The following is a 21,492-nucleotide window of genomic DNA, read 5'->3' on the forward strand; positions in this document are numbered from 1 at the left end:
AATAGTTTCAGATACTATTTATCTTGAAAAAATAAAGAAAAAGTGATTGTTTTATAAAAAAAATGAACAGATTTAGATGACAAAAGTGGCAGATAGAAAATATCAAAAGGCAGGTTCATATTTGATCGTAGAAGTCAGCGCATTTGACTACTACGATCAAACATTAAAATTATTTATACGACCTTACTTTTGAGGAACATTTATTTATTTTTCAAACCTATTATCCATCGTGAGCTACGATATTTTTATCTCGACTGACGCTTTCTATATGAATTTGTTTTAAAAGCCTGTAAAAACTTTTACATGACACAATAACTCGAGATATTGCTTAGCTTTGTTCATACTAAACGACACGAGTTCTCATGGCAATCATAACACAAGAAAGTCGCTTGACCAGATTGGTATATGATTTACTACACTACACTGACGAAAATGATATTCCAGGCATTCTCCTCCTCATAGATTTTGAAAAAGCTTTTGATTCTATCTCCTGGATTTTCATAGAACAAGTTCTTGATTTTTTCAACTTTGGAAATTCCATAAAACACTGTGTTAAAACATTTTTTACAAATACCAATTCAAATCAATAGTAACGCAGAATAATTTTCTATCAGACTGTTTTACAATTGAAAGAGGTTGTAGACAAGGGGATAATCTATCCCCTTACATCTTTTTGTTATGTGCTGAAATTTTAGGAATTCTACTTAGAAAAAACGAAAATATTAAAGGTATTACTATTGAAGACTTAGAATTTTTATATCGAAATATGCTGATGACACCACACTTATTTTAGATGGTTCACCAAAATCCGTAGATGCACCTATTTGTGTCTAATAATTATATGCTAAATGGTCTGGTCTCAAGATGAATTAACAGAAAACAAAGGTAGTTTTGATTAGGAAAAATAATTATAGCCAAGATGCAATGTGTGTAAGTGTGGATTGAAGTGGGGGTCCAGCAGATTTACGCTCCTGGGTATTAAATATTTGGTCGACTTACAAGAAATGGAAACACTAAACTATGAACCCAAACTTAAAGCGATAGAAAGAACAACGATAAGTTGGTCAAACAAATACTTATCCCCAATTGGAAAAGTTACTATAATCAAAAGTCTTAAAATTTCAAAGATCAACCACTTATTTTTAACTTTACCAAATCTTAACAATGGATTACTCAATCAATTTATTAAAAAAATATTTTATTTTATTAGGGAAAGGGTAAACCAGACAAAATTAAAAGAGAAACAATTGCTCAAATATATGAACTGGGTGGACTTAACATGTTATATCTAAAACAATATACCAAAGGATTAAAACTAACTTGGATTATAAGAATAATTAAACAGACTAATAATTATTGTAAGTTACTATAAACTTGTTCTGAAAAAAGAAATTAAATGAATTACTCTATGTAGGTCCAAGAACACAAGTAAGAAATCCATTTTGGTGGGAAGTTTTTAATGCTTGGACTGAACTCCAAAGTAGCTATTAAGAACGAATATGATTTTATCGCATCTAATCTTTGGAATAATACACAAATTAAGATTTGTAATTAAATCCTTCTGTATAAAAAATGGACTGAAAAGTGAGTCTGGCTAATAAATAATTTAAATGATAATGATGGGCATTTACTGAACTGTCAGGAATTTAAAAAAAACATATAATATTGATACCAACTTTCTTGTATTTCAAGGAGTAATCTCACAAGTTAATTCTTATATGAAAAGTCTTAATATTTAATGTTATCATCTTATAAAGCCTAATGGGCCTATTATACCAGCTACTTTCTATATTTATGAAATCTACAAAAGGATCAATAGACATGTACAACGTTTTAAACGAAAAAATAACAAATATCACATCACAGGAAAAGTGGTCCTTAATCCTAAATAGACAATATATTATTTGGAATAAAGTATATAGACTGCCAGTTTACATTACTAAAAATGCAAATTTACAGTGGCTCCAATACTGGATTAATCACAGAATTTTGGGAACAAATAAATTACTCTACAAAATTAAAGTTTCACAAAATAATAAATGCACTTTCTGTACGGACTATAGAGCACATATTTTGGACATGTTCAAAAGTATTTGATGTTTGGGAAGAACTTAATAAATGCATATATTCAAAAGTCCAAATTGAACTACCACTTAATTTAGATATTGCCTTATTTGGTATATTAGGAAAAAAAACAGAAAAAAACTACATAATAAACCTCATAATATTATTAACTAAATATTATATATACAAAACAAAAATGCAATTTGGACAGGTAAATATCATGAATATTGTAGCCTTAAAATTGTTTTTCAGTAAAAATGTGTTTATTGAAAAAAATAATATTTTATAAAAATAAACCATTGCAAAGAGCGTTCTCCTGCTGGAACCCCTGGCTCCAACTAATAGAATGACTATACAAGTAAACTTTTGCGTAATAAAAATATCTACCCAATCCATGTACTATGGAATTACTTACTATGATTAATTATATATCTAGTTTTTGCCAATAAACACACATTTAATTTTTTTAAAGTGGCTTGAAACTTGAACAAATTATTCTAACCACTTTAAAAATTCTACAAACGAGATAAAACAGTGTACTGAAATCTGCAACAAAAATGTAAAGTAGGATGGGAATAAGTAAATAAAGCTTATTTTAAAATGAGTTAAGTGACAGATGACTTAGTTTGACATGAGGCTTATTGTTTTTTATTTTTCAATTTCCCACAATTAATTTTTAGTATAAACATTTTTTAGATAAATAAGGCCGTTAGTTTTCTCTTTTGAATTGTTTTACATTGTCATTTCGAGACCTTTTATAGGTGACTATGCGATATGGGCTTTGTTCATTGTTAAAGGCCATACGGTGACCTATAGCTGTTAATTTCTGTGTCATTTTGATCTCTTGTGGAGAGTTGTCTCATTAGCAATCATACCACATCTTCGTTTTTATATGCATGCTAAATGTTGGATAATTTTATTTTACAAAAACTATTGATAGCAATTTGACTTGTGTATTGGTTGTTTGTCCTGAGGACATATATCCTGTCAAAATACACACAAAAATAATGGGAGAAATACTCTAAATAAGGCATCGTAAGCATATTTGAGTTAAAGAGATAGTACCAACCTCATGAATTGCAAATTAATCTTGAGAAACAATTACAGCCCTGTAGACAGGCTATGTGCAATTTGCTTGTGTGAATATTCAAAAGATGGTACAATCAATTATTCTGATTAAGAAGATTCAAAGAGAAATGTCATGTCAATCAATGGACCACACAGAAAAACTTTGACGAAAATAAAGGTGTATATAAGGAGTCAACAACTCGCAGAGGATAGATTTAAATAGATAAAACACTACTAGTTTCGAGCGACTGAAAAGTGTTTTTCCTCTTCAGGTAAACGCAAACTTAAACCTTAAAAACCTGTGGTGTATAAATACGAAGAAAACTTAAAAAGCAGAATGATCTAAGTGAACATAAATGAAAAATTCATCAATTTGAGCATTAGGTGTTGGAACATTGGTTTTTCAGGGTTTTCTTCATTTATCAAGAGCTAGCACTAAATACTAGGCTTATGAAGCCCTCTGTGACTTATAGTTCATCATTTTCAGAAACGGTTTTTTTGATAATGTTTGCGTCAGAAGGCAACCAATACATATATATTGACATTAAAAAGATACGATGTGTCAAACGCCGCGAATGATCTATCATTGATCGTTAAAAGCCGTTTTGTTCCCGCTATAAGGGAACATGCAACAGTGTATAGTAAATCAAATGGTAACAATTATCAAACATGCAAATGTTTTTTAGGCGTAAGTATTCTGATTTTTTTTAAATAATAGAACTCACCTTTTATAATTAGTTGTCTATCAGATTTATTTAAAACATTGTTGTGACGTCATTCTATTGTTTTACCCGTTCTTTATTTAAGTGATTGGACTATCATTTACCTGTAAGAAACTTTATGTTACCTTAAGCTGTCCAATATATTTAAGAATAGCCCTCCTCTTATTAAAAATATTGGACAGCTCAAGGTAGCATAACTGATTCTTACAGGTAAATGATAGTTCAATCACTGAAATAAAAATTAATTACCCTAATTGTTTTCATAATGTAAACAAAAATACAACCAAATAACAAATGACAATTAAAAAAAAACATTTTATTAAAGTCGCCTTCCAGTACAATAATTTTGTCACTCATCAAAATGTTTCTTGAGGAAAAAAATCATTTTCAAATTGATTTTTAACACTACCAATATTTATATCACAGCCATTTATTCATGTTGTTTTTTTTGGCTGTCCCTTATAGCACTAATTCAATAGGTTGATTATGCTCGTTGTAAGTCTTGTTTTTGTTGCTTTTGTGAATTTCTGTTTTTCAAATATTTATCCTCGTCCGTCTTTAGGTTACAAAAATTGACTTCTGGTGTTGCTCCTATTCTTCCTACCATCATTTTAAACTACAATCAAAATGAAAAAATCAATAAAGTAATGCTTCTAAAATTTGAAAGATCATGCCGCTATACAAGGGTCACGATCAACCTAATCCTTATCCTGTGTACAAAGTGCGAAACTAGAACGTCCTTCATGAACTAGCTAGGGGAATGAAATAGTTTTTTTTTTATAATTTTCAGGTGTCGGCGTTGATTTACAAGTTGATGTTTTTAAAGTCTGATAGTATTGCTTAAATATGAATATAATGCAATACTTTGCTTATGAACGACGATGAATATGGGAAACAGAATAAAGGAATACATAACCGCATTTTAACTGTCAAACAAACCGATCGTGTGTCCGATTCGCACTTTGTTCGCAGTGATCGTTTTATAAAAGAAAATCAAAATTACGTTTCGGTATCATTAAAAAACCACAAGGGAATCAATACACAAATAATCAATAAAATAGCGACACGACCTTGCAGAAAGAAACAAAAAAAGTAAGGGGGAGTACTGTTTGGGTAAAAAATAACAGTGTCTTTAAAATTCTAACTAAAGAATAAAACTGATTGCATGTTGTTATATCTTCATTTGCTCATATCAATTATATATTTGAAATAAAATCGACTGCGGTGCACCCGAAATGGTTCAACAAGAACCTGTCTTCATATGCTATTCTTTTTTTTTTCTCATTCACCTAGTAAAAAATAAAACCGGAGAAGAAACTAAAAACTAATAGGAGAGGACTACATTTTGAAATATAATATATATAAAACTTGCCATTATTAGCTGCTTTGACTATATCCTTTTTGAAATCCATACTGAAATAATGTATCTGAATAGATTCTGAATACACATTTGATTTTAATCAATAGTTTGAAACAACACAATCACTAATAACGACATCTCTTTCTGTGTTTTTGCATTTATTAAGAATATACTTTCATCACTTCATCCATTTTGAAACACAAACCCCATGTATAGGTATTCACAGAAACTATGGCGGAAACAATGAGTAGTCCTTTCGCACGCATAACTCATGGTACGCATACCCTGTGTCTTATTATTCATGTAGCAATACATGTTGTTTACCTCCAGCTGTACTTTCTTTTTGTTTATTTTTGAAGTTGAACTACTGTTTAAAGGGGCCAACATGTAGGATATATTTTAAAGTAAAAGTTTATTCACAAACAAATAGTAATGTTCATACTTGATGACAATAAATCTTTGCTTGTTTTTTCTTTTGTTTCACCTTTTCCGACATGTTAACAATGTTTTAAGTAAGATATCAGCGTCTAACAGTTCATTCTGTAAAATATTGAACAGGTCTTCGGCCGACTGTTATCGGCTTATATCCCTTACATAATCTCATTACAGATATAAAGCATTTGAATAAAACAAACAAACTATAAACAAATCGCCTTCATATGTTGCTTAGCTTCTACATTGTACATAGTTTGCAATATGTTGGGGAGCCAGAACAATCATTTAACAAGACCATAGACGTAAACATTGCTGTAAAGTAAACCAAGAATTGATATATTCTTATCATACTATGACAATTTATATACGATTGATTTAAACAAATATTTTGAAAAAAAAACTTGATTGGTATAAAGAAGAAAAATTAAATGCGATATATGTATAAGTAAAATAATAAAAATTAAAGATTTGATTATCAAAATGGAAGCTTTTATGTAGAACATGCATATGTATTACACAATAACTGATTGACATTCATGATTTTATTTCTTATCTTGACAATACCTATACATATACATGTACAATTGAAGTTGATAAAGTCATGTGCATGTGTTAAAAATGGCAACTTTAACCTTATTGTTTTCATTATGGATTGTACAAATTAAACTAGTAAATACAGTGGACGAGGTCCAGCACAAACGTCTATTACTCAATGATCCAGATGTTATCAATTCGAGGCTTGTAAATCTAGAGAAATCAATGCAGGACATGGTTCGCGTAACACAACAACAACAGGCAATGCAGTCAACCATAGCACAACTACAAACACAAAATACCAACATGCAGTCGACGATGGCTCAACTTGAAGCAAACAATACCTATATGCTGTCAACCATAGTACAACTCGAAACAAAACATATCAATATACAATCAACCATAGCACAACTGGAATCTAAGAATACCAATATGCAGACAACCATAGCACAACTTGAAACAAAAAAAAACAATATACAGGCAACCATTGTACAACTTCAGACGGAGCTAACACATGAAAAGGATATCATTGCTCAAGCTTTGTTGAATGGTAAGTTATCATTTTCTGACAATTTTCTTAAAATTAGCACTTGAGGTCATATAGATATTGGACCTGTTTTTGGTAGTCATTTTACACACCATATGTTTTTATGCTATAAAATGACTAATATCTATGGTTTTTAAAGGTTTGGTCTCAGCCATACCTGACGAAAGTTATCTTGAAAACAATTATTTGCACATTAAATGCATTATTACACTGTTAAATTACACGCACTTGATTTATTCTACATAACAATGAATATTTACAATATAAAGCAAGTATTCAATATCTTGATATGCTTAAACTTGCAACGATGAGAACAAAATCAACTTAGGATCATTCAGACTTTTGTCCATTACGATCAGGGACAATATTATTGAAATTTGAGTTCCAATGGTAAAGGAGTAAGAACCTACGCTATTCTACTAAAATTACAGTAATAAGTGGTGATCTAGAATTTAGGTTAATGTGGAACAACTAAACGCTAGACACATACAGGTATGTTTGCAAGTCGATGTCCTTCATGTTTTGCTTATTACATTTGCATCTTGAAATATGGTGAAGATATACTAAAAAACTTATGTTATTATATTTTATTTTATTGTTATTTTGTTTGATTACTGTGCCCTGATTACACATTTCCATACAAGACAGGGGATCGACGTATATTCGCTGGGGACGTAAACGATGTAACGGAATGAACACAGAGTTACTTTACACAGGTACTTGAAATAATTATAAAAGTTTTAGAATTGCCATAACACTCTACCATTCTTCTTAAGTTAAGCCAAAACAACTATACCTCTGCACAATTGTCGTAGCTAATTTTTATTGAAGCGCATATGGTACAACCCTTGTTAACGTATTTTGTTGCAAATAAATAGGAATTAGTTATGTTGTGTGTTATAAGTTGGAGTCAAATCATCATGTAGAGTCAACATGTCGGAATGATGTAGAAAAAATACATTACAATGTCGACTTGCTAATATAAACGTAATGACGATGTCGACAAGTTGAATTCTGCTGGTTAATTGATTAAGTCGACAACTTGGTTTATTTGATGATGAGGTTAAAACCACGTGACCATTTGGGAAAAACATAGGTCTATTTTTAAATCGATTTTCATATATGTCGTTTGTTTAATATGCTTCAGATGTGTGTCACTATCTATTGAGTTCAAGTTCAAATTAAACTTTGAATTGATGTTCAGAGTCATTTGTTATGAAAAGTGGAAACGGCAGTCAAATATAAGAAAAAAGTACTAAAAAAAACATTATTTCGGACATAAAAGGGATATACCGTTTTAAGGACCGTTTATTTTCCTTAGTTCTTAAATGGAACCCTCTGTCTCGCCTGAGATTGCTGATGTCAGTGTAAAATTTTAATGTGGACTGTAAAACGTTATTTTTTCTGTAACATTTAATGAATGGCTGTTATTTATTTTGAATTTATTGAACCATAAAATTAATTTTTGACTCTTCACATTGAATAATCCGCGAAGCGGATTATGTTAAACGTGAAGAGTCAAAAAATAAATTTTATGGTTCAATAAATTCAAAATAAATTATTGCCATTCATTATAAATAAATTTCTATCAAAAATAAGGTTAAAAAAATATATGTTAGAACGAATAACAACGTACACAGATGTTTGCGTATGAATACACAACGTTAGAGTGGGCGTGTCTCCATAAAAATGGATAACATTGAAAATAAAGCTAATTCTTTTAACCAATCAGAAGACAGTAAATACACCAAATTTATTTATATAAGAGTGAAAAAATATTTTTTTCATGTCCCAAGTCAAGAGCATGTTGTTAAATGGTTGTCGTTGGTTCATGTGTTTCATATTTGTTTTTCGTAATTGTTATTGTTGTAAATAAGCCCATTACTTTTTTCGTTTGAATTGTTTCGCATTTCCACGTGGTGGCCTGTTATAGTCGACAATACGATTTGTTGAATGCTTTACGGCTGTCTATTATTGCTTACATCCTCTTCATTTCAACTCTGGTGGCTAGTTGTCTCATTGGCAATCACATCACATCTTCTTACTTTATTCAGTAGTGACATCGGCGTCTTCGTCATTTAGATCGCCAGGTTTCTCGTTTGACTTGTTTTACATGTTCAAATTCTTCATAGCTTACTATGCTGTAGAGGTTTTTCTAATCTTCTTACTTTTATTCAGCTAGCGGATCCCCGTGCACTTCCTTCGTATATAATTCTGTATCTTCACTTGGATTCTACATAGATACTAGTGAACAGGACGATTTGTGTGTTGTTTTTTTTTGCAGAAAGTAAAACGGTTTTATCCTGACAAGTTTATCAACCTCCATGAATTGTTATTAAACTTGTATTTAAAAATTTTATAAATTTCCTGTTTACAAAGCTTTGAATTTTTCGAGAAACTAAGGATTTACTTGTTAATTTTCTAGATCAAGATAAAGCAACTACAGCAAAAACTATTATTTTACAGAAAAAAGAACTTGTTAAGGTCAACATTACAATTTAACACTGACAGCAGCAATCTCATGCGAGACAGAGAGATCCGTGGAATTCTTCACGAATTTGTTATAATACTGTTTCCGTTTGAGAGCTAAGGAAAATAATCGCTGGACTAAGTAGTGTGGGGATAATCTGCCTTATGTCCGAAATATAATTATTTTAGCACTTTCTGATAAGTGACTACAGCTCCCCCTTTTCATAAAAAATAAAATCTGAACAACACGAACTTCAATTTGAACTTTAACTCTTGGGCCGAGTTCACTTGAAACTCTAGAGTTAACTTCACTAACCCGGGTTTCAACAATCCGAGTTTACTCGAACCACTCAATTTACCACTCTTATCCGGTTCCAATCTTCAATGAGCCAGGGTTAAACTCAAGAAACCTTTGAATTACGTCAAACCAATCAGATGTTTTCCATTTTCGTATGCTTTTTCAGGGCATTTCTAGAGTTAGTTAGAGTTGTTCGGAATAACAAATCGAGTGCGTCCACGTGATACTCTTGAAACTCTGAATTAGATTCGAGAGTTTCACGTGAACTCGGCCAATGATAGCGACCATCATCCGAAGCACATTAATCAAAATGGAAATCGATTTAAAAATAGACTTCTGTTTTCCAAAATGATCACTAGGTTTAAGCCTGATCATCAAATAAAACAAGTTGCCGACTTAATCAATTAAGAAATTGAATTCAACATGTCGACTTCGTACTACCTTTTCATTACATTTACCGTATAGCTGGTTATTTTCGCTAAATAAGGTATACGAAATATTTATGCGGTTATGATTTTGGCGATTCAATGTTTTTATCTATACCTTTGAATGGGCAATTTTTATTGGCGGAATTTATTTTTGCAATTTGTGATATGAGCGTCACTGATGAGGCTTATGTAGAAACGCGCATCCGGCGTACTAAATTATAATCCTGATACCTTTGATAACTATTTACACCACTGGGTCGATGCCACTGCTGATGGACGTTTCGTCCCCAAGGGTATCACCAGCCCAGTAGTCAACACTTCGGTGTTGACTTGAATATCAATAATGTAGTCATTTTTTATAAATTTCCTGTTAACAAAACTTTGAATTCTTTTGAAAACTAAGGATTTCCTTATCCCAAGCATAAATTACCTTAACCGCATTTGGCACAACTTTTTGGAATTTTGAATCCTCGATGCTCTTCAACTTTGTACTTGTTTGGCTTTATGAATATTTTGATATGAGCGTCATTGATGAGTCTTATGTAGACGAAACGCGCGTCTGGCGTACTAAATTATAATTCTGGTACCTTTGGTAACTGTGGTCTATCCGCGAAAATAAGCGAAAATTTACACCCCGCGAAAATAACCCGCTATACGGTATATTAGAAAGTCGACAATGTAATGCATTTTTTCTACCTCATTCCCACAAGTTGACTCCACATGATCATTAATTTTTATTCCAGCTTATAACACATAACATAACTAAAATTCCGACTTATTTGCAACAAAATAACTTTACAAGGCGGTTTCATACACGTTTCCATATATTTGCCACCATATATAGAAGGTAGTACAGGGTTTGTCAATGAAATATTTTTGAAACTTATGCATTATTTATTGATTTAGGGCAACACTTACCCCAATCAACAAAATTTATATAGTATTTATCAGGACTGACAAAGAGAAGGTTCGGGAAATATATTTTGATTTAAGGAGCCTTTAAATAAGATTGTAATCAATCAATCAAGACTAGTGATACGAAACACGTTTTACGAGATTTTTTTCCCTTTTGTTCAATGCAAAAATATCTCAGTTAAATTATAGTTGGCGATTTGTGTTAATACTTTTGTGTGTAAATGTTTTATTGAAGAGCGTTTTTGTATCTTTAAATGTGTTAGAACGCATGCATGAAAAAAATATCCTCGTGGTCAATTTCCATATTTTCTTTTTCTTCAGTGTATTGGCTGAAATAGACAGAAGTAAATATTTGTTTAGACAAAATGATTTATTATTTCTGTCTATATCAATATATTTGACGGAGACAAACAAATGTTGAAGGAAACTGACTGCTAAAATGAAACTTTTTTACGAATATTCCAAAATCCGAATTTCCTTTTTCTCTTTCATTGAATTTATTGATAAATAAGATGAAACGAGTTTTCGAATGATCCTTTAAGCCGCTCCTTGTGGCCAGTATTTTGTGCTAAAACGTGATCACTCACATTACATTTCTAAAATAATTATAAACCATCTTGAAATTAAGTCGAAAAAACCTTGAGAATTTATAAAGACATAGGCTGAAGCCTCTTTCATTTTTTGATACATTAGGACATAATTCTTAATAAAAAACAATTGGATGCTTAAACAGAAAATGTTTACTTATGAATACAAACAGGTACAAAACATTCCCCTATGTTAACACTTTATAAATAAATCCAAACTGAGATATGTTAATGAATGGTTTTATTCTACATGTTACATATGAGAAAATTATGTTAATACAAACGTGTAATAAGCTGCCGACTGTCTGTTATTTTTTTTATTACTTAGATGTTCACGGTCATGTATCCATCTAAAGCGGATGGTTATTGGATAAGGAATTTACATCACACACTCACTTGTTTTCTTACAATATATACACGAGTATAAACATTTTCAGGTTTTGCAGCAGGCCAGGAACAACATTATTCAAATAATTATGGGGGTGGTCCATCAAATATGCTATGCCTCCCAAACAATCCTGAACTGAGCAATAGAACAGCACCAGGTCATAGCTTATTGGTTGGAACAGAGTACAAAGATGGGTACTTTTTTGTCAATGGTGCTCAGGATGAAGATGTTCCGTGTGCACTATGCAGAAGCGCAAATACATCGTCATCTATAATGATACCTGGCAGGCAATCATGTGATGACGGATGGAAAATGGAATTTCACGGTATATTGGCATCGGGTAGCTACACCCAAAAACCATCAACGTACATCTGCCTTGACGGTCATCCGGAATTTTTACAAGCTGGACAAGATTACAAAGATGGTCGTTTACTGTATGCTACCCGGACTAAGTGTGGATCTTTGGCCTGTCCTCCTTATGTTGACAACATGGCTATAAACTGTGTTGTTTGTTCTAAATAAAGCATCAAGATAATTGATTTAAAATTTCATTTTTTTTCTGCAAAGGTTGAGTGAAACTTTTCGATTCATTTTGTTATCTATTGAACGTTGAAAAGTCTTGATTCATTTCTCAGAAATCAGCGTTGAACGAGTTTCAGTGACATTGAATAACTGTGATTTTTTTTTATCAAAAGAACATAATAGTATTCCTGTTTAAAAAAAACACTTCAAAAAACTTTTGCAATTTTTCCCTTTTTTAGAGATTTTAATCTGTCTTTTCATCAGGAACTAATTACCCTATGCCAGATAAAGGAATTAAACAACATCGAAAAATTACATGGAATATTCAAAATCTATTTTAACAAAAACAGAACGAACAATATATCAACCTCAATAAAGTCAGTAGTCGTATAAAAGAAATACGAAAAAAACCAACAACCCCAACGATCATTTGAATCTATCACTCAAATTGGAAATACACCACATGATTAGAAACATGCTTATATTGCACCAGTAAACAACACATTACAAACAGGTCAGAACTATTAACTACAAGCCAATTTCACTGATTAGTATCTGCTACAAGTTATTCAAAACACACCATTAATCATCTTGAGTGTTATAGTATCTGGTACTATCTTTAGAATGCAAGGTTTAGTCATTCACAGTCATTCACGGTTACTTTCAGCTACATAAAACTTCAAAATTGACATTGTTAAAGTTGACTTTAAAAGTATTTGTTAAGTACCACATGGCACATTTTTATTTTCAATCCCGTAAATAACTAGGTAATTCAAGCGATTTAATGAATATGTTATATAAGAAGTTAGCGATATCCTTTAACTTTACTTTCCGTTATATAGATGATGTTCTTTAACTAAATAATTCAAAATTTGTTGACTATGTGAAACGCATCTACATGTATCCCATCGAACTAGAGATAAAGGGTCCTACAGATACAGTTTAGTCGGCCTAATATCTTGACTTACATCTAGAAATTGACAATGAGGGTCGGTTGAAAACAAAACTTTACGACAAAAGAGATGATTTCAGCTTTCCAATTGTGAACTTTCCATTTCTAGGTAGCAACATTCCAGCAGCACCTGCATACGGGGTATATATCTCCCAATTGATACGATATTCCCGTGCTTGCATTTCCTATCATGCTTTTCTTGATTGAGGGTTGCTGCTAACAAGGAAGCTATTAAACCAAGAGTTCCAAATGATGAAGTTGAAATTTACGGACGCCATCACGAGTTGGTTGACCGTTATGGAATAACCGTTTCACAAATGATATCGGATATGTTCCTTTCGTCGTTACTACGATCCCCTTCCCTTTCATGAATGTGACTTACCGAATAAGCCTATTTACCGGATATGTTATCACATAAGCAACACGACGGGTGCCACATGTGAGCAGGATCTGCTTACCCTTTCGGAGCACCCGAGATCACCCCTAGTTTTTGGTTGGGTTCGTGTTGTTTATTCTGTAGTTTTCTATGTTGTGTCATGTTTACTATTGTTTGTCTGTTTGTCTTTTTCATTTTTAGTCATGGCGTTGTCAGTTGATTTTCGATTTATGAGTTTGACTGCCCCTTTGGTATCTTTCGTCCCTCTTTTATATTAGCCACGAATGATCGATTCTTATCAAGTAAATAATTAAGTTGAGTCGTAATTATTAAAGAAAGATACCAGATAGACATTCAGACTCATCATTCGGATATAACCTGAAACGCCATAGCTAAAAAACGAAAAGGAAAAGACAAATAGACAAATAATAGTTCACAAGAATTAACAGAAAAAACTAAAGACTAAGCAACACAAACTTCACCAAAACCTTCGGGTGATATCAGGTGCTCCGAAAGGATAAGCAGACCCTGCTTCACATGTGGTACCCGTTGCTCATGTTATATCAGTCCAGGTAAATAGTCTAATTCGGAAGGTTCCATTCGTGAAAAGGGAACTAAATTATAGTAACGGTATAAGAAGCATATCCGATATCATCTGTGAAACGAATATTTTATAACGGTCAACCAACTCGTGATGGTATCCGTATCTAAATGTCAGAAAAAAGATGCAGATACTATTTATCTTGAAAAACAAACGAATAAGTGATTGTTTCATAAAACTTTGATTAGATTAGGGTCAAAGTGGCAGGTAGAAAATATCAAAAGGCAGGTCGAATAAATAATTTTCATATTTGATCGTAGTAGTCAGCGCTTTTAACTAGTACGATCAAATATAAAAATAGTTTATTCGACCTTCCTTTCGAGGAAAAAAAAGAAATTTGTATCTATCAACCTTTTGTTTAGCCATCGTGAGCCACGATATTTCGATCTCGACTCACGCTTTCTATATAAAATTGTTTTATGTAATAAAAAAAAAGCCTGTAAAAACTTTTACATGACATAATTGCTTAGCCTTGTTTCAAACTACACGACACGCGTAGTCGTGGAAATCATGACACATGAATGTCGCTTGAAACTTGAACAGATTATTAAAATCATTGAAAAAAAATCAATATACAAGATGAAACAGTATACTCAAATATGCAACAAAAACAACAAAAATGTAAAGTAGGATGGAATAATAAGTAATAAAGTTTATTGAAAACAAACCACCTGAATTGACAGGATCTGATGACCTGGTTTGAGGCTCATTGTTTTGTTTTGTTTTGTTTTGTTTTTTTGAATTTCCAACATTTGATAATTAGCATTAACATTCATGTTAAATGTTGGATAATTTTATTTTAGAAAAACGATTCATAATATGCTAATTGGCTAACTGCACATCACGTGTTATTCCTTAAGCAATTGCATTACACAATTAAACTTGTCATCCATGATAAAACGAGGTCCGACAATAAGTGCACAGGTGAATTAAATTTTAAAAAAAAAGGATAAAATTCGTGTTCTCATGATCCTAGCTAAGAAATTATAAGTATTGAATGCTTCTTTTTGTAACTTCATAGGGTAGTAAAAAAGTTGACCGTGCGCACATTTTTAGAATGAAGAGCTTCCGCGTTTCTTGCAAAACGTACTTCGGTCAACGCTTTTACACCCCTATGAAGTTACAAAAAGAAGCATTCAATTCCTAATTAAAACACAAAAAATAAACATAGACGGGCAAGACTCTCAACAAGCTATCGTTAGCATATTCGAGTTAGATAAATGAAACAAACATTATGAATTGCAAATAAATCATGAAAAGTAATTACAGCACGGTAGATAGCCTATGTGCATTTGGCTTGTTTCTCGATGTTTTCTTCATTCTTCAAAAGGTAGTTTTAAAATATAGATGTTAAATCAGGTAAGTACGAACGCACTACCTTATAGGCTAATGACACCCTCTGTGACTTATGGTCCGTCATTTTCAGAAACAGTTTTTTGATAAGGTTGGCGCAAGAAGGCAAAAAATACATATATATTGACATTAGCAAGATATGATTCATCGAACACAAAAACATCATTGATTGTTAAAAGCCGTTTAGTTTTATCTATAAGGGAACATGGAACAATATATAATTAATCAAATGGTAACGATAACCAAACATGCAAAGATATATTTGAAAGGCGTAAGAATTTGGTATTTTTTAAATAATAGAACTCACCTTTTATAATTATTTGTCTATCATATTTATATCATCTCATTACAGGTATTAAGCATTTGAATAAATTACACATATTTATGTGAACAGACAAGGAAAATCCATAAGAAATATTAGTTAATTGAAGTACTTGATTATCCAATCTTATTTACCGCAACCATTTATGATAGTCTTCAGAATAGACAAAAATTAAATAACAGCATAACTGTGTAATGGTTTTAAAGTCCTGTGAATGAATATGTATGTGTTTGGCCTTGGGTTGGTTATTTCCATCAATTTCTTATTAATAAAGAATAGTTCTAGTCAACTTGTATACATGTAACAGAAATGGAGAAAAACAACTGAGTGACTGATTAAGCAAATAATCGACACATCCAATATTTAGTAGCCACTCCACTTGGAAGACTTATTCTTTATACTGAAGTTTAACTTGTAAAAACTACATATGTTGCATAGCTTCTACATTGTACATAGTTTGCAATATGTTGGGAGCCAGAACAATCATTTAGCAAGCATAATAAAGTCTTTTAAGACCATTGAGGTAAATTTTACTGCAAAATAAACTAACGATGGATATACCCCAATCATACTATGACAAATTATATACGATTTTTTAGAAGAAAAAAAACTTGCTTGGTGTAAAGAAGAAAAACCGAATGCGAAATACTACAAAATAAAGACTGATTATTAAAATGGAAGCTTTTATGTATAACATGCATATGTATTACACAATAGGTGACCCCATTTAAGATTTGATTTCTTATCTAGACAATACCTATACATCTACAATCGAAGTTTATAAAGTCATCTGCATGTGTTAAAAATGGCAACTTTAACAGTATTGTTTTCGTTGTGGATTGTTCAATTGAAACTGATGAACACAGAGGACAGGGTCCAGCACAAGCGTATTCTACTCAAGGATCCAGATGTTATAAATTCAAGGCTGATTAACCTAGAGAAAGCAATGCAGGACGTGGTTCGCCTAACCAAACAACTGCAAAATGTGCAGACAACTGTATCCCAACTGCAAACACAAAATACCCATACGCAGTCAACCATGGCCCAATTCGAAACCAAAAATACTAATATGCAGTCAACCATAACACATCTACAAACAGAGCTAACACAGGAAAAAGAAAAAGTATCTTTGTTAAGTGGTAAGACTATCGTGTATTTTTCCCTTTGACATAAATATTTTGTTATAAATAAATAAATATGGCAAAGCAGCCATAAGACTTGTGTTGCTGGTCAGTTATCTAGTCTCTCTTGAATTTGACGCTCTTATATGACTCATGAATAGGTTTTCCAAAAGTTAGGTATGTATGGTACACAACCAATTGTATTACACTGCAAACTTTAACTACATGCTGCAACTTATATTAAGCATTATTTTTTAATGAAAAACAAAATAAGATTATGGTATAGAAATACTATTACATTACTCTTCCAGGTAACGGGGGTTGAGCGTCGCAAACATGCTATAACCACGTCATGTTGTGTTTCTGCTATTTGGTTGTAGTCATCCGTGTGACCGAGCGCCAATCTGTATGGAATTCTGGCAATATTTAAAACAAAAAGGTAAATAAGGTTTAACTCATGTTTATGATAGCCCTCTCTTATGGTGAGAATAAAACACATCGCTTTTCAATGACTTTTACAGAAATTACGATCTTTGGAAATAACACTAATAAGCGCTCTCGAACCTACTTTTATATTGAAAATGCGCTTATGTCAAAGTTGAAAGCCGTATTGTATACTACGGATTTCGGATTGCCATTTTATGGACTTGCATACAACACTCCAAATTGACGAAGGGGTAAATCCGATTGCATACTTGGTTAAATATAAACAAAAACAGAATATTCCCTCGCAAATTTGAAAACAGAAAAAAGGAGGGACACTTTTTCATCCCACAATGTTTCACCATTTATTTTTAGTTTTTTTTTAATCAATAATTGTAAACATCCTTTAAAACAAGAATGTTGTTAATGTCAGATAGTTTTGCTTACCTTTTACAAAAAGTAAACCCTTAAAACGTTTTATACCTTTTAATCACTATTGGGTAGTATACATGTTATATATGTATTAGAAAAAAGTAAATTTAAATCAGAAAGGTCTTTTTCTACTGGCAAAATCAAAAGCGCAAACACATCAAACGAATGGAAAATATCCGTCATATTTTGGTACAGGAGCGGATATGTGTGCAACTATCAAGTACAGGCATATATATTTCTTCACTGCAACAAGTGTGTTACGATATTTCTCCACTCGAGACAGTTAAATTCTATTATTTTATGCGCGAGGCTTGCCGAGCTTTTTAAATAATTGAAATGTAACTGTTAATTGAAAATATATTTCAGATATATTGTCTATAATTCACTTTTGTTTTATTCTAAAATATATATAATATGTATTTCTCCAAAAAAAATATATTTTCAGTTGGAAAAAAAGTTGTAGTGTAATCTTTATACAAAGATTTGCCTAAAAGCTTCTGATTCCAAGTTTTATTGATATTTGTCGATATATGACCAAGTTTTAAGTTTATGGCGTTCGAGAAGCGAGAAAACATTTAAAGTTCATCTTTTGTGTACTCTCGACAGTGAGATCGCACATTCAAATTATATATAAAAAAAGGAATGTGTACCCTCGAAAGATGTCCGTAACGTCAAGAGTTAAACATATACTATGAATTTGATTGCCATCTTAATATACCATTTAGGTCATATTATTCATGTTTTGATGCCTAAAGGTTTTTTCTTCAGTTATATGTTATTTATCGAATTATATGTTAAAGTATTTACAATATATATATAGTTAGAGTGTTATAATAAAATATCTTTTCAATTTCTTTACCAGATAGGGGATCAACGTATATTCGCTGGGGATGTAAACAATGTAGCGGATTACGCACAGATATGTTGTACACAGGTATATACTTTAAATTCTTTTTTAGGATATATGTTTTATATATTCAAAAGATTTTGTTTTAAAAGTAATATGGATATTTGGGCGCAAAGAATTACATATAATTTGAATATGACCATCCTAGTTATTTCAAACAATCCAAAACTCTCACTGTAGAAACGGTCTTGTCCATCTTGTTATGAAAACGGTTTTAATTCCAAAATTTCACAAAAGAGCAATACCACAAATTATATTCTATAGTGATATCTATGTTAATATTTAGATGTTGCATTGTGTTGAATCATAAATGAATTTTCGTACATCAATCTACTATTAATCAAAACTATTCCTCCGTGCTTGTGTCTCATTGGCAATCATATATATGAACCACATCTCTTTGTTGTTGTATTATGAAGTCAGTATAATCATGATACCGGTAATTGTCTTCATTGACTGGTTTGCTGCATATTTTGAGTATTCTATTGTTTTAGGCTTTGCAGCAGGCCAAGACCATGTACGTTCTCATTATTATGGCGGTCCAGCTAATATGCTTTGTCTTCCAAACAATCCTGAACTAAGTAATAGAACAGCACCTGGTAACAGCTTCTTGTCTGGATCAGAGTACCAAGATGGACATTTTTTTGTTAATGGTGCATTAAATGAAGATGTTCCCTGTGCACTATGCAGAAGCGCAAATACTTCAGCAACTATAATGATTCCTGGAAGGATATCGTGTGATAGCGACTGGAAATTGGAATATCATGGTATATTAGCATCAGGTGCTTACAGCCATAAACCATCGTCATACATTTGCCTTGATAGTCACCCAGAATTTCTACAAGCTGGACAAGATGACAAAGATGGTCATTTACTGTACGCTACCACAACTAATTGTGGATCTTTAGCCTGTCCTCCTTATGTTAACAACATGGCTATAAACTGTGTCGTTTGCTCTAGATAAAGTATCAAACTTTTTTTATGAAAATAAAATTGAGAATGTGATAGGGGAATGTGTCAAAGAGACAACAACCCCTTCTAAAACGCAGAAAACAACCGAAGGTCATCAATGGGTCTCCAATGCAGCGTGAAAGATCCCAAACCTGGAGACGTGGTTCTGCTGACCTGCAAACAAAAACATATACTGTTTCAGTAATAATAGACGTCATGCTAAACTCCGAAATGTTTAAAAGAAACTAGAATTAATAATCAAACAAGACTAACTAAGGACAGAGGCTCCTGACTTAGGACAGGCTCACAATGAGCCGGGGTTAAACATTTTTTTTAGATCTCAACCCTCTCCCTATACCTCTCGCCAATATAGAAAGAACAAACACACAGCAATACGCACAGTAAAACTCAGTTGAAAGAACTCCGATTCGATTTCCGAATAGGTAACAAAAGAAAAGAAACAAAATGACAATGATACATAAATTAACAACGGACTACTAGCAGTTACTGACTTGCCACCTCCAGACCTCAATTGACCTAATTGAAAGATTATGTCCTCATCATATGACTATCAAGCACAATCCCTCCTATTAGGAGTTTAGTAGCATACCATCATAAAATATATGAGAAGAACATAACCTGTATGATGCCAACAACTGGTTTTGAAATAAGTATGTTTATTTTCGATGCAAAGACCCAAGAAGTGATTCAACGTTAAAGCCAAAATATGACATCTTTAATGACCAGACAACATAATCAGACCGTTATCCCTTATAAATTAAGTCTGTTTAAATGTTTTGTTAGCTTTGGAGGTGAATGTCGACATGTTTGTGCTTTGTAAAGAATATTACCATAAAAGATTGGATGTGAAATACCTGTACGTATAGGATATAAAAAAGAAGATGTGGTATGATTGCCAATGAGACAACTATCCAAAAAAGACCAAAATGACGCAAACATTAACAACTATAGGTCACCTTACGGCCTTCAACAATTAGCAAAGCCCATACCGCATAGTGAGCTTTAAAAGGCTCCGATAAGACAATGTAAAACAATTCAAACGAGAAAACTAACGGCCTTATTTATGTAAAAAAATTGAACGAAGAACAAATATGTAACACATAAACAAACCACAACCACTGAATTACAGGCTTCTGACTTGGGACGGGCACATACATAAATAATGTGGCGGGGTTAAACATGTAAGGATGTCTGCATGTTGACTTAAACTTACGAATGATTACCTTGTACCGATGATAAAATTAAGTAAATGTCTTGACTAGTTTTTGATATCGAAAACCTTTTGTTATAATTTTACAGGGATACATAAATTTCTTCGCTAAAATCTAATACGTTGCTACATACACGAGCAAATCGTACAAGTTGAGACATATGTACATAAATATATTGCATTCATCATTATTGTTTTTCATCTGCTACTATGACTGAGTGAAATTTGCATATCCAGTTTAATACTCATTGAAATGTTATACACCAAATCTTTTAATTCATTTCTTGATCTACTTTTGTCGGGAATTAGAATAAAAAGAACTTCAGTAACGTTGAATAACTACAAATTCTTCACACAAGAAGACAAATATTTTCCCTTTTTCTCGAAGGCCTTCATATGTGTTAAGTTTCTTCTCACGCTGTGTAATGTTTATTTTGGATATTTTTTTCTGACTTGCATCTGCTGCAAGGTAATGAAACACATGGT

At 32.1% G+C, this 21,492-nt stretch overlaps 1 protein-coding gene across 1 annotated transcript; it reads left to right on the forward strand.

The window, feature by feature from the left end:
• The first annotated feature begins 18,784 nt into the window (after positions 1-18,784).
• On the forward strand, positions 18,785-19,801 carry LOC139492415 (uncharacterized). Its single transcript, XM_071280615.1, has 2 exons — positions 18,785-18,851; positions 19,319-19,801. Exons 1-2 carry the CDS (start codon positions 18,839-18,841, stop codon positions 19,786-19,788), a joined length of 483 nt encoding a protein of 160 aa, XP_071136716.1. The 5' UTR covers positions 18,785-18,838; the 3' UTR covers positions 19,789-19,801.
• The last annotated feature ends 1,691 nt before the right edge of the window (positions 19,802-21,492 follow it).

Source organism: Mytilus edulis, chromosome 10, assembly GCF_963676685.1.
Source record: "Mytilus edulis chromosome 10, xbMytEdul2.2, whole genome shotgun sequence".
In the NCBI taxonomy this organism is placed as follows: domain Eukaryota; kingdom Metazoa; phylum Mollusca; class Bivalvia; order Mytilida; family Mytilidae; genus Mytilus; species Mytilus edulis.